At 38.5% G+C, this 14,809-nt stretch overlaps 2 protein-coding genes across 2 annotated transcripts in view; one reads left to right on the plus strand and one right to left on the minus strand.

Annotated features, from left to right (window-relative positions):
- LOC130923021 (exportin-5) overlaps positions 1-11,560 on the minus strand; it is a 56,465-nt gene extending 44,905 nt beyond the window's left edge. Inside the window, exons 1-7 of the mRNA XM_057848390.1 lie at positions 11,347-11,560; positions 9,207-9,328; positions 7,222-7,294; positions 7,015-7,152; positions 2,956-3,138; positions 2,772-2,798; positions 704-889 (exon numbers count right to left, since the gene is read on the minus strand). Coding sequence (XP_057704373.1) covers positions 704-889; positions 2,772-2,798; positions 2,956-3,138; positions 7,015-7,152; positions 7,222-7,294; positions 9,207-9,328; positions 11,347-11,448 — 831 coding nt within the window. The 5' untranslated portion in view covers positions 11,449-11,560. The remainder of the gene's footprint in view (positions 1-703; positions 890-2,771; positions 2,799-2,955; positions 3,139-7,014; positions 7,153-7,221; positions 7,295-9,206; positions 9,329-11,346) is intronic.
- A 1,126-nt stretch (positions 11,561-12,686) lies between these two features.
- The window catches only part of LOC130922894 (cytochrome P450 3A30-like), a 30,089-nt gene continuing 27,966 nt past the window's right edge, over positions 12,687-14,809 (plus strand). Inside the window, exons 1-2 of the mRNA XM_057848137.1 lie at positions 12,687-12,823; positions 14,675-14,768. Of these exons, the coding sequence (XP_057704120.1) occupies positions 12,753-12,823; positions 14,675-14,768 (165 nt within the window). The 5' untranslated portion in view covers positions 12,687-12,752. The remainder of the gene's footprint in view (positions 12,824-14,674; positions 14,769-14,809) is intronic.

A 14,809-nucleotide genomic window follows, 5' to 3' on the forward strand; every position in this document is an offset into this window, starting at 1 on the left:
AAGCCAGGAATATTCTCCACCCCGTCAGAGTCCGCCGAAGGATAACGTACGGATCGCTTGGTTTTGTTCCTCTTCTGACTCTGATCGGGGCGTTGGCTCTCTGCCCTTTTGTCACGGTAAGAGTTCTTTTCATTGTTGGGGGAATATTTGTGCTTAGACGGTAGCGCGGGAATTTTACAAGTGACAATCTATATCTAGCGTTAGTTTTTGTGTGCGTGTGTGCTTTAATCGTAGCGCGGGGATTTTAGAAGTGACAATCTATATCTAGCGTTATTGTTTTTATATGTTGTGCTGATTCTGCTTGCTTTTGTGGGATTGTACTCAATAAACCGTTTGAACTCTGCAATTGTCATAAATAAAAATTGTCTATTTTGCAAACGTGTGCCTGTTACTGACTCATCGCGAACCCAGAAATTTCGTGTAACAGCTGCGCACGCCCAATGTGACATGTACGAGTGCCGACGTAATCGGCGCGGTCTCGCGCAGCGGGAGCTTTTGATATTCATGCGGTGCAAGCCCCCCTCAATCGGATTCTTCCACTTTGGAGGCAGGATTCAGAATTGTTCGTCTTCGCCTTCACTCTCCGCCGACACCATATGTACGCGAGGCGATTCTGCTACTGAGTCATTGCGTCTTTGTGTCGCAGAGTCGTCATGTAAATTGCCCCTTAGGAGCCGTTTAAAACAAGGAAAAGTTAGCCAACCTTTCGACTGATGGCGATCAGGAGGCACTCCACGGCCTCCAGCTGAAGCTCCGGCTCGCTTAGCAGCAGACATAAGCTCTCCAGCAGACGGCAGTTGTCCGATGTGATGTACGTCAGAGAAACCCAGTCGATGTAGCCGGCTAGCGTGCTCAGGGTCACCACCGCCACTCTACAGTGAGCTCTGGCCTGACATTGCAAAAACCAAGAAACGTGCTTGAATGAATGAATGAATTTATTGTCATTGTCATCATCATCATCAAAATTATTAACAGTTTCAGAGTGTGGAATTTTTGTTTACCCGAAGGAAAGACGAAGACAGACAAGGAAGACGGAAAAAGCAAATGCTTATCGGAAATCCGTCCCCCAACAGCCCGGGTCGCACAAACAGCATATTGTGTATCAGTCCAGTCATAGTCTTACGCATTTCGTTCAAAAGTCATTGATTGCCATGGAAATTTCACATATTGTCAATTTTAGTTCATTGGATCAGTTGATGTCCAAACCAGACGTGAAGGTGCTGGCTGGACATGGGCGTTGGTTGGATGTCGGTCTCATCGTAGAAAATATTTTATCCATAGAACTCAGTGCCCAATCTACAAGTTCCATTTTGTCTCAGGTCAGACACAGCACTCACGTTGCAATGGCAGCTCAGTAGTGTGATTTTGCTGAAGGGCATGTCCTAAGAGCAAGTGTTATGTCTTATTCTCTGACCCTGGTCTTTTTTGGGTATTTACAGGTCACTTCCTCTTTATGTTAATCTTACAGGTCACTTCCTGTTGATTTTGAGTCACTTCCTAATCATTTGGGGACATTCTTGAGTCACTTCCTGTTCTGTAACCCAAAATATAAAAGAAGTGACCCGCAAATGGCCCTAAATAAACAGGAAGTCACCCGCAAATGGCCCAAAATCAACAGGAAGTGACCAAAAATTAACTAGAACTTACCTGAAACCTTTTGTTGACATTTACATGCCACTTCCTGTTCATTTTAGGATATGTACAGGTTACTTCCTGTTGATTTTGAGTCAATTCCTATTTATTTGGGGGACATTCTTTTCAGTAACCCAAAATCAACAGGAAGTGACCCATAAATGTCTCAAATCAACAGGAAGTGATAAAAATATTGACAAGAAATGACCCGAAACCTTTTGTTGACATTTACATGTTCATTTTAGGACATGTACAGGTTACTTCCTGTTGATTTTGAGTCACTTCCTATTCATTTGGGGACATTCTTCCTTTTCAGTAACCCAAAATCAACAGGAAGTGACCCTTAAATGTCCCAAATCAACAGGAAGTCACCCAATATCAACAGGAAGTGCCCTGATATCAACAGGAAGTGACCCCGAATTGTCCCCATATCAACAGGAAGTGACCCAAAAACGCTCCTAAATTAACAGGAAGTGACCCCTTATCAACAGAAGGGACCATATAACATCCTCAAATTAACAGGAAGAGACCTGGTATTAATAGGAAGTGACCCCGAAATGGCCCCAAATCAACAGGAAGTGACCCAATATCAACAGGAAGTGTCCTGATATCAACAGGAGGTGACCACAAAACGCCCCAAATCAATGGGAAGTGACCCGATATCAACAGGAGGTGACCCTAAAACGCCCCCAAAACAACAGGAAGTGCCCTGATATCAATAGGCAGTGACCCCGAAACTGTTCATATTGGGTCACTTCCTGTTGATATGGGTGGGATTTCAGAGTCATTTCTTGCTGATTTGGAGGCATTTCGAGTTCACTTCCTGTACATACTGGGTCACTTCCTATTTATCTTGAGGCATTCCAGGGTCACTTCCTTTTCATATTGGGTCACCTTCTGTTGATTGAGGCATTTTAGGTTCACTTCCTGTTCATATTGGGTCACTTACTATTGATTTTGAGGCATTCCAGAGTCCCAAAATTAACAGGAAGAGACCAAAAATGAACAGGAAATGGCGTGAAATGCCCCAAAATGAACTTATTGCGTGGCATTGACTGCCACTGACAACCACAGACATCCAATCTGTTTGAAATGGGAAGTGGTTATGAGAAGACAATGAAGGAAACGGCCAAACTCACCTTTAGTTCATGTTGTGGCAACACTTTCTAAATAAAACAGAAAAGAAAAAATTCATTTCCGAGGGTTATTATCGACTCACTGGCTGCGTTTGACGGCGATAGACGTCTCTTCCGTTTTGACGGACGGGCCAGTTATAAGTGGTTTGAACGTCAACGTCAGCCGTCAGTTCAAAATCATATTTACCAGCTTTCGGTAGTCTTCGATGTTGGCGTGTAGAATGGCCATGAGGAAGTTGAAGATGCTCTCCATGTTCTGCGACAGCGTCTGCTGGATGTCTCGGCGCCGCTGCTGAGGCAACGTCTGGAAGGTGATCACGTCCTCTGCCAGCCTGAGCAGGATCAGCATAACCAGCTCAGTTTGGGCTTCCTGCGTCAAATGTGTATCATAAAAATGGAATTTAAAAATCAAAAAGAGAATGCAAAAGCTGCCATCTATCTTATAGTGACCGCTAAATTCACCCAAATCAACAGGAAGTGACCCCCAAAATCTCCCCAAATCAACAGGAAGTGACCCGATATTAACAGAAAATAACCCAGAAATGTCCCCAAATTAACAGGAAGTGACCCGATATCAACAGGAAGTGACCCCAAAACGAGTGACCCCGAAACGTCCCCAAATCAACAGGAAGTGCCCTGATATCAACAGGAAGTGACCCCAAAACATCCCCATATGAACAGGGAGTGACCCGATATTTACAGAAAGTAACCCTGAAACGTCCCCAAACCAACAGGAAGTGACCAGATATCAACAGGAAGTGACCCCAAAACGAGTGACCCCGAAACATCCCCAAATCAACAGGAAGTGACCCGATATCAACAGGAAGTGACCCCAAATCGAGTGACCCCGAAACGTCTCCAAATCAACAGGAAGTGACCCAATATCAACAGGAAGTGACCCCAAAACGAGTGACCCCGAAATGTCCCCAAATCAACAGGAAGTGACCCGATACCAACAGGAAGTGACCCCAAAACGAGTGACCCCGAAACATCCCCAAATCAACCGGAAGTGACCCGATATCAACAGGAAGTGACCCAAAAATGAGTGACCCCGAAACGTCCCCAAATCAACAGGAAGTGCCCTGATATCAACAGGAAATGACCCCAAAACATCCCCATATCAACAGGGAGTGACCCGATATCAACAGGAAGTGACCCCAAGCCCTGATATCAACAGGAAGTGACCCCAAAACATCCCCATATGAACAGGGAGTGACCCGGTATTAACAGAAAGTAACCCTGAAACGTCTCCAAATCAACCGGAAGTGACCCGATATCAACAGGAAGTGACCCAAAAATGAGTGACCCCGAAACGTCCCCAAATCAACAGGAAGTGCCCTGATATCAACAGGAAATGACCCCAAAACATCCCCATATCAACAGGGAGTGACCCGATATCAACAGGAAGTGACCCCAAGCCCTGATATCAACAGGAAGTGACCCCAAAACATCCCCATATGAACAGGGAGTGACCCGGTATTAACAGAAAGTAACCCTGAAACGTCTCCAAATCAACAGGAAGTGACCCGATGTCAACAGGAAGTGACCCCAAAACGAGTGACCCCGAAACGTCCCCAAATCAACCGGAAGTGACCCGATATCAACAGGAAGTGACCCAAAAATGAGTGACCCTGAAACGTCCCCAAATCAACAGGAAGTGCCCTGATATCAACAGGAAGTGACCCCAAAACATCCCCATATCAACAGGAAGAGACCAAAAATGAACAAGAACTTACCTGAAACCTTTTGTTGACATTTACATGTTCATTTTAGGACATGTACAGGTTACTTCCTGTTGATTCTGAGTCACTTCCTATTCATTTGGGGACATTCTTCCTTTTCAGTAACCCAAAATCAACAGGAAGTGACCCATAAATGTCCCAAAATCAACAGGAAGTGTCCTGTAAATGTAACCCTGAAACATCCCCAAATCAACAGGAAGTGACCCCAAAACGAGTGATCCCGAAACGTCCCCAAATCAACTGGAAGTGACCCGATATCAACAGGAAGTGACCCAAAAATGAGTGACCCCGAAACGTCCCCAAATCAACAGGAAGTGCCCTGATATCAACAGGAAGTGACCCCAAAACATCCTCATATCAACAGGGAGTGACCCGATATCAACAGGAAGTGACCCCAAGCCCTGATATCAACAGGAAGTGACCCCAAAACATCCCCATATGAACAGGGAGTGACCCGATATTAACAGAAAGTAACCCTGAAACGTCCCCAAATCAACAGGAAGTGACCCCAAAACGAGTAACCCCGAAACGTCCCCAAAATCAACAGCAAGTGCCCTGGTATCAACAGGAAGTGACCCGATATGAACAGAAAGTAACCCTGAAACGTCCCCAAATTAACAGGAAGTGACCTGATATCAACAGGAAGTGACGCCAAAACGAGTGACCCCGAAACATCCCCAAATCAACAGGAAGTGCCCTAATATCAACAAGAAGTGACCCCAAAACATCCCCATATGAAAAGGGAGTGACCCGATATTAACAGAATGTAACCCTGAAACGTCCCCAAATTAACAGGAAGTGACCCGATATCAACAGGAAGTGACGCCAAAACGAGTGACCTCGAAACGTCCCCAAATAAACAGGAACTGCACTAATATCAACAGGAAGTGACCTCAAAACATCCCAATATGAACAGGGAGTGACCCGATATTAACAGAAAGTAACCCTGAAACGTCCCCAAATCAACAGGAAGTGACCAGATATCAACATGAAGTGACCCCAAAATGTCCCCAAATCAACAGGAAGTGCCCTGATATCAACAGGAAATGACCCCAAAACATCTCCATATGAACAGGGAGTGACCCGATATTAACAGAAAGTAAGCCTTAAACGTCCCCAAATCAACAGGAAAGTGACCCGATATCAAAAGGAAGTGACCCCAAAACGTCCCCAAATCAACAGGAAGTGCCCTGATATCAACAGGAGGTGACCCCAAAACATCCCCATATCAACAGGGAGTGACCAGATATCAACAGGAAGTGGCCCCAAAGCGTCCCAAAATCAACAGGAAGTGACCCAATATCAACAGGAAGTGCCCTGCATCAACAGGAAGTGACCCCAAACCGCCCCTAAATCAACCCAATATCAATAAGTAGGGATCTGATATCAACAGGAAGTGACCCCAAAACGCCCCCAAATCACCAGAAAGTGACCCAATATCAACAGGAAGTGCCCTTACATCAACAGGAAGAGACCCCAGAATGCCCCCAAATCAACAGGAGGTAACCCCGAAACGTCCCCAAATCAACAGGAAGTCACCCAATATCAACAGGAAGTGCTCTGATATCAACAGGAAGTGACCCCGAAACGTCCCCAAATCAACAGTAAGTGACCCGATAAACAGGAAGTGACCCAAAAACGCTCCTAAATTAACAGCAATTGACCCCTTATCAACAGGAAGGGACCACATAACGTCCTCAAATTAACAGGAAGAGACCTGATATTCATAGGAAGTGACCCTGAAATGCCCCCAAATCAACAGGAAGTGCCCTGATAGCAAAAGGAAGTGACCCCAGAACGCCCCCAAATCAACAGGAAGTGCTCTGACATCAGTACGAAGTGACCCCGAAACTGTTCATATTGGGTCACTTCCTGTTGATATGGGTGGGATTTCGGAGTCATTTCTTGCTGATTTGGAGGCATTTCGAGTTCACTTCCTGTATATACTGGGTCACTTCCTATTGATTTTGAGGCATTCCAGGGTCACTTCCTGTGGCATTTTAGGTTCATTTCCTGTTCATATTGGGTCACTTCCTGTTGATATGGGTGGGATTTCGGCGTCATTTCTTGCCGATTTGAAAGCATTTCGGGTTCATTTCCTGGACATACTGGGTCACTTCCTGTTGATTTTAAGGCATTACAGGCTCACTTCCTTTTCATATTGGGTCACTGCCTATTGATTTTGAGGCATTCCAGGGTCACTTGCTGTTGATTTTGGGGCATTTTAGGTTCACTTCCTGTTCATATTGGGTCACTTCCTGTTGATTTAGAGGCATCTCAAACTTCCTGCAGGTCACTTTGTTTATTTTTTGGGAATTTAGGGTTCACTTCCTGTTCGTATTGGGCCACTTCCTGTGGATTTGGACAATTTGGATTTGGACAATTGGGCAACAGTTCATTGACTAACAAAATAGTTGTCAAATGTGATAATTGATCCTCAACTCGTTGAGACAATCCTGATTTTGCGTCATCTTATCGCGCTAAATTATGAGTGGCGTTCTCACCCCTTCGTTTGAGAGCGTTTCCATCTCCTCCAGCATGTTGGGCCAATTCTGCGGCCATTCCCTCTTGATCATTTCCACCACAACTCGTGAGAGGACGTCTTTAATGTAGCTTTCCTCTTCTAAGATGGGATGTGTACCCTGAGGGCAAGCAGGAATCAAATCAAATCCCAGCGTTTCCATGTTCAACACCTTCCCGCCGATACTCACTTGTGACAACAGCTGCATGGTGCAGTCTTTGACTTGGATTTTCTCATGTTGCTGCATATCGTTCCATCGGAATCTGCGAGGGGGGGGTTAACTACTTTGCATCAAAATGTTCAGGTTAACATGGAGCCGCTAAACGGACATCGACAGAAATGAAATAAATTTAAGCAATCTGGTGCGCACCAGAGCATCTGGTAAACATTAACATTAGCATTTAAGCTAGCGGAGTTTTGCTAGGCAAGTTAGCCAATTGTTGTAAACATAAGCATTATATAGCATTTAAGTTAGCAAACTTTTGCTATGCAAGTTAGCCAGTTGTTGTAAACATTAGCATTAGACAGCATTTTAGCTAGCGGACTTTTTCCTCTGCAAGCTAGCCAATTGTTGTAACTTGTAACCATTAACATTATATAGCATTTAAGCTAGCGGACCATTGATATGCAAGATAGCCAAAGACAGCAATGCAACAATTAGCATTATATAGCATTCAATCTAGCGGAGGTTTGTTAAGCAAGTTAGCCAGCTGTTGTAAACATTAGCATTAGACAGCATTTTAGCTAACGGACTTATACTATGCAAGTTAGCCAATTGTTGTAAACATTAGCATTATATAGCATTTAAGCTAGTAGACCTTCCATATGCAAGTTAGCCAATTACAACAATTGGCTAACTTGCATAGCAAAAGTCCGCTAGCTTAATAACAATGCAACAATTAGCATTATATAGCATTTAAATCAAATCATCTTAAATTAGCATTATATAACATTTAAACTAAATTAGAATTATATAACAATTAAGCTAGCGGACTTTTTGCTATACAAGTTAGCCAATTGTTGGTAACATTAGCATCATATAACATTTAAGCTGGCAGATTTTTGCTATGCAAGTTAGCTAATTGTTGCAAACATTAGCATTATATAGTATTTAAGCTAGAGGACCTTTGATATGCAAGTTAGCCAATTACAAGAATGCAACAATTGGCTAACTTGCATACCAAAAGTCCGCTATCTTAACAACTATGCAACAATGCAACAATTAGCATTATATAGCATTTGAATTAAATTAGCTTAAATTAGCATTATATAACATTTAAACTAAATTTGCATTATATAACAATTAAGCTAGCAGACTTTTGCTATACAAGTTAGCCAATTGATGGTAACATTAGCATCATATAACATTTAAGCTGGGGGATTTTTGCTATGCAAGTAAGCTAATTGTTGCAAACATTAGCATTATATAGTATTTAAGCTAGAGGACCTTTGATATGCAAAGTAGCCAATTGCAACAATGCAACAATTATCATTATATACCATTCAAGCTAGCGGACTTTTGCTATGCAAGTTAACCAATTGCAACAATTGGCTAAGTTGCAAGGCAAAAGTCTGCTCGCTTAAATGCTATATAATGCTAATGTTTACCAAATAGTTTCTGGCACCCACCACATTGCTTAAGTTTATTTCTGTTGATGTCCCTTTCGGGGCTCGGTCGGTTCTGGGACTTTTTAGAATTAAAAAAAAAAAAAAGTACTAATGTGCTATTGTAGCCAGAAGGCTAACATGTAAACTACAGGCAACAATGAGTCCGCACTGCCCTATACTGGCTAACCTACAAAATTAAATTGTGATGGTAGCTTTGCTGTAATATTTAGTATAACGGGTCACTTCCAGTTGATTTTGAAGCATTCCAGGAAGTGACTCTGGCAAACATCAAAAACAACAGGAAGCGACCCAATATAGCAACCATCACATCTCAAACTTCCTGAAGATACCGGGTCACTTTGTGTTTATTTTGGTCAGTGAAGTGAACCCGTAATTCCCCCATATCAACAGGAAGTGACCCAATATGAAGAGGAAGTGACCCGAGATAGCAACCATCACAGCTATCATGTTATACTGTGTTTGACATCGCTACCGACCTCTCCCATCAAATATGATTGGACGTCTACCTCGGCCAATAAGTTAAATGCGGGGGTTAAATTGACTTACTTAATGACGTGTTCCATAATTTGCAAGCCAAAGTGTCTGATTTGCGCGGGCTGAGCTTTGTCCGCGAGATGAAAGCCGCAGGGGACACACAGGAGACTTTTTTCTTTAAACTCCTCGAAAAACTGTCAAAAAGACACGACAAAGCAGATACTAACTTATACAGCAGAATGACCGTATACAAAAAAAAAAAAAAAAAATGTAATGTGTTAAAGTCAAATCATAAATAGTCCTATATTGTTGATGTTTATAGCAAGCAGTCAAAATCAGATCCCTTATAAGATAGATAGTTAGCTAGCTGGTTAAGATAATAAATGTACTCTAAACAGATTAGCCCCATCCAAGATGGCGGCTCTCTGGAACATCTGGTTCATTGAAACATATGAATAATATCTTATTTGAAAAATGTGTTCATTATCAAATATGTATAAATATTAAACTTTTGTCTTAAAATGGCTCGGAAAAACTGTCAGAAAAACTTGAAATTAAAGAGTAGATAGTAGATGCTATAGAGACACAGTCGAGTAACTCATTCAGTTAGGTGACCATATATAAATACAGTTTTAATGTGTGAAAGTTTTTCCTAAATAGTCCTATATTGCTTACGTCTGTAGCAATCCGTGTGGAAAAAAGCGTGAAAATAAAATATAATTAGTTAGCTAGGTAAGCTAATGTACTCGAAATAGCTCAGCCCCATCCAAGATGGCGGCACTCTGGAACGTTGGGTTCATTAAAACATGTGAATATTATTTAAAACAGCGTTCATTATTAAAAATATTTAAATGTCCCGCCTGGTCTCAAAAAACTGTCGGAAAGAGTTTAAATTAAAAGAGTAGCTAGTAGATGCTATAGCAACACATTCGAATAATTCATACAGTTGGGTGACCATATACATAAATAAATACAGTTTTAACGTGTGAAAGTGTCATAAATAGTCCTATATTGCGGAGGTTTGTAGCAACTCGTGTGAAATACAAGTTAACAGATAGTTAATTAGTTTGATAGTTAAGCTAATAAATGTACTATAAACAGTTTAGCCCCATCCAAGATGGCGGCTCTCCGGAACGTCTGCTTCATTGAAACATATGAATATTATGTTTTTAAAACTACGTTCGTTACTAAAAATTATAAATGCCCCGCAGGAGACTTTTTCTCTTTAAACTTATCGAAAAACTGTCACAAAAACTTGCAATTAAAGAGTATATAGCAGATTCTACACTACAGTGACACATTCGAGTAACTCATTCAGTTAGGTGACCATATATAAATACAGTTTTTTTTTTTTAATGTGTGAAAATCTATCATAAATAGTCCTATATTGCTGACGTTTGTCGCTACCCGTGTGAAAAACGGGTAAAGTTTCAATATAAGTTTGCTAGTTAAGCTAATGAATGTACTCGAAACAGTTTAGCCCCATCCAAGATGGCGGCTGTCCGGAACGTCTGCTTCAATAAAACATATGAATATTATGTTTTTGAAACCACGTTCGTTACTAAAAAATTATTAATGCTCCGCACGTGAAATACAGGAGACTTTTTCCTCTTTAAACTTATCGAAAAACTGTCACAAAGACTTGAAATTAAAGAGTAGATAGCAGATGCTACAGTGACACATTCGTGTAACTCATTCAGTTAGGTGACCATATATAAATACAGCTTTTTTTTTTTTAATGTATGAAAATCTATCATAAATAGACCTGTATTGCTGACGTTTGTCGCAACCCGTGTGAAAAACGGGTAAAGTTTCAATATAAGTTTGCTCGTTAAGCTAATAAATGTACTCGAAACAGTTTAGCCCCATCCAAGATGGTGGCTATCTGGAACGTCGGCTTCATTAGGCAAAAACATACGACAATTACGTTATTGACTGCGTTAATTAATAAAAAGATAAAAAGATAAAATATATGTTAATCAACAAACAAAAAATGGACGTGCATAAAAAGAAGACATTTGTTCAGCCTATATCAAAGTGCATTCGTGAACCTGAAGTCATTCAAAATTTCGCCTCACAACTCAAACTGGATTTGTATTTCACTGAATAAGAAAAAGGCACTATTGTATCATTTCTACAGCGCATTCATTCTGAAATAAAAGGACAACATGAGCCGCCGGTTAGCAACGAGCTAGCATCGCTACCATGCTACCTTTAGGGCCTCCAGCCGGTATATTTGACTCGATTCCGGATCCATGGTAACGTTCACAGCCTTGATAAGTTGCTCACACATAGCAGCGACATGTTCATCCATGGTCCAAGTCGCACCGGGCTATTATTTCCAGCGAGACGAACCGTAAACCACCTGCTCCGTTCACGCAAAGGCTCAACGTGCGGTAAATGTGACTAGCTGTGGACTTTTGGAACGTTTCGTTTGCCGTAGAAAGGGATTTATGGGAGTTGTAGTTCATATGTAAAGATAACAAATTGCGAAGGCCAAAATATTGCACTCGGCATTTATGATGTTTTCACTTTTTCTTTAAACCATGCTCATTAACCAACCGTAAACACTTACGACAAATATTGCAAAAATAAAAGTACGTCATGTCTGCTGTTACATCTGACGTTGACGATAAACCAAGCTCTTTCAAAAAACTAGTTGAAATCGAGCAATTTACAGCTATTTCAAAGTTATTTGTCAAGTTCTCAAGTATTTCAAGTTTGTACTGCACTGCTAATGCCACAACATTATCACATGCGTCTTATTAAGTAATATGTTATATGTTCTCAGACATCTGTTTCAATTTGGCTACTGCATATGCAATACTTGCACGTCACACTTTTAAGAAGAATTTTTTTATACAAGAATTTTCGGCAGAAAAGATCTTTTTACGCAAACGGCCGCTAGTCTCATTTGCTCACACAGTAGCATTGTACTTCGACATATAATCGTAAAATAAACGCTACCTGCACGTTTTTTTTTTTTTTTTTTTTTTTTTTTTTTGCTTTTAACCAAGAATCGAGACTGTTTTACGTCCATATCTATGAAGGATTCGGGCATTTAAGCATTTATTCACAAGAATTTTCACCAGAAAAGCTCTGTTTACGTCAGGGGGCCGCTAGCAGTATATAGTGTATAATGATTACAAAGGGATATTCTATTCTTATAATAAGATGTGATTGTTTATAGAATTTATTTTATAATCTATTTACATATTATTTAAAGTTGATTCTGCATGTTTTCCTCGAGTATTAAGTTTCTGATGTTAAATTGAGTGATTTTTTTAGCTGTTGAAAAGTTGCAGTAAATAAAAAAAAATAAGTTGCTATTTTGGTCAAAAACTTGTATGATTTGTTAAATACTGGTTATGAGTTCTATGCCTTATTAGCTTTATCTCGTTGTACAATGCCAATAAAGACTTTCTATTCCATTCCAAACGAATAAACGAACTGCCCCGACGCAAGATGGCCGAAACGTGACGACATTCGCTCTTATTGGCTAAAATAAGTCATGTGATTTGTGAAAGTTCTTGCGAGTTCAAAGGAAGCGTAGAATTCTAAACTGCGCGTGCACTTCCTTGTTTTGGCATTCACGCTCGGATTGCTGATCAAACAGCAATGTTTCCTTTTGATCTTTTTACCGCCACAACCTGGACTTTAATTGCGCTGTTTTTCGGATTGCTCCTACTGTGAGTATCCCACAAGAAATTACCATTTTAAAAGTATAAAATATAATGCAGAGGCTACTTTTAAACGTCCTATCCATTTTGACTGGGATTTAATAAAAGCCAATTATGCCACAAAAATAGGTATGAAAAGGTTGCCGTTGAGTGCAACATCTATATTTGGGCTACATCCTACAAGTAGCTTAGCTTGTGCGTTTCTATTAATTAAGCATTTATTATTTTCATAAGGATATTCAGTACGTAAAGAGGATTTATAGACATACATATACACAATGAATGGGGTTGCCTAACTGAACTGGGTTTCCTCATGGCAAATATTCTACTTGATGTTTCTAATTTTCTTATTTAATTACAATAGTATTATAGTATCATTTTAATGTTTGATTGATATTTGTGTATTTGACTTTATTTATATATTTATTTTTATCTTGTACGGTAATTTTGAATGTCATCAAATGCCGTGAAATTTATGATTAGTATTAATATGCCCCTGTTTTTTATTTGCCTTTTTGAAATTAAACTTTTTTTTTCTTTAATGAGAAAAACTCCTATAATTTTTAGATATTCTTATAATTTATTTTTATAAGTTTTTATTTAATTTTGTTAAAATTAGAGAACCCCGAAATTTTTTAATAATCTTTTATTTCAGTTTTGTTTTTAATTTTTAAAAAGATGAACCAATTAAAACAGAAAATATTTTTATTTTGTTTTAAATGAAGATATTTATTAATTTAAAAAACAGTAAATATTTACTTGATTAATTAGATTAATTTTGATCAAATGAGAGAACCTGCCAACATCTAAATATCCTTTTTAATTTATTTCAAATTTTTGGTTTTTAATTTTTTAAGGACCCCAAAAAAAACAGGAAATATTTTTATTTTGTTTGAAATAAAAAAGATTTCATTTGAAAAAAATTTTTTGGATTTATTTAAAGGAGAAAACCAAAACATTTTGGGTTTTCTTTTAATTTATTTTAATTTTTTAAAAATCAAAAAGTAAATGTTCTGTTTTTATTTTTTTCAAATATTTTTTGTATTAATTAATTTAAAAAACTGTAAATATTTTATTTTATTTTTTTAAATTAATTTTATTAATTTAATTTTTTAAAATTAAAAATGATAAAAATGAACCAAAAAAACGGTATTCTTCTAATTGTTAAAAAATGTTTATTCTTTTAAAAAGAAAACAGTAAATATTTTTATTTTGTTTGAAATAAAAAAAGTTTTGATTTGAAAAAAGAGGTAAACATTTGATTTATTTTATTTAATTCATTTTTATTTAAAGGAGAAAACCAAAACATTTTTGGTTTAAATTTATTTTAATTTTTTAAAAAAATGAAAAAGTTAATATTCCGTTTTTCCTTTTTTCAAATTTTTTTTTATTAATCAATTTCAAAAACTGTAAATATTTGATTTTATTTTTTGTAATTAATTTTTTTAATTTCATTTTTCAAATTAAAAATGAACCAAAAAACAGTAAATATTCTTCTAATTTAAAAAAAAAAAAAAAGTTTATTCATTTAAAAAGAAAACAGTAAATATTCCATTTCTGTTTGAGGATGTCAGACATTTTATTAAAATGAAAAAACAAGAACAAAAAAAATTAAATATTCTTTCATTTTAATCATTTTGTTTTCAATTTAAAAAACAGCCAAAAATAACCAGTAAATATTCTTTTTACTTTTTTTAATTGGGGGGGGGGGGACGGTAAATATTTGATTTCTGCTGTCCTAATTGAGAACTATAGAAATGTTATTAAAATTAGATTTTAGCCAGAAACAAACAACAAAAGAACTAGGAGCTTGACACCTGTGAGTTAGGTGATTTTTTTTTCATGTTTGTGTGTGTGTAGGTATGGCATGTGGCCTTATGGACACTTCAAAAACTTGGGGATCCCAGGACCGAGGCCGTACCCATTTGTAGGCACGATGTATGTCATGAAAAAGGTAAGCAAAAAAAAAAAAAAAAGCCTAATTCTACTGTTTTT

The sequence above is a fragment of the Corythoichthys intestinalis genome, chromosome 10 (genome assembly GCF_030265065.1).
Source record: "Corythoichthys intestinalis isolate RoL2023-P3 chromosome 10, ASM3026506v1, whole genome shotgun sequence".
Classification (NCBI taxonomy): domain Eukaryota; kingdom Metazoa; phylum Chordata; class Actinopteri; order Syngnathiformes; family Syngnathidae; genus Corythoichthys; species Corythoichthys intestinalis.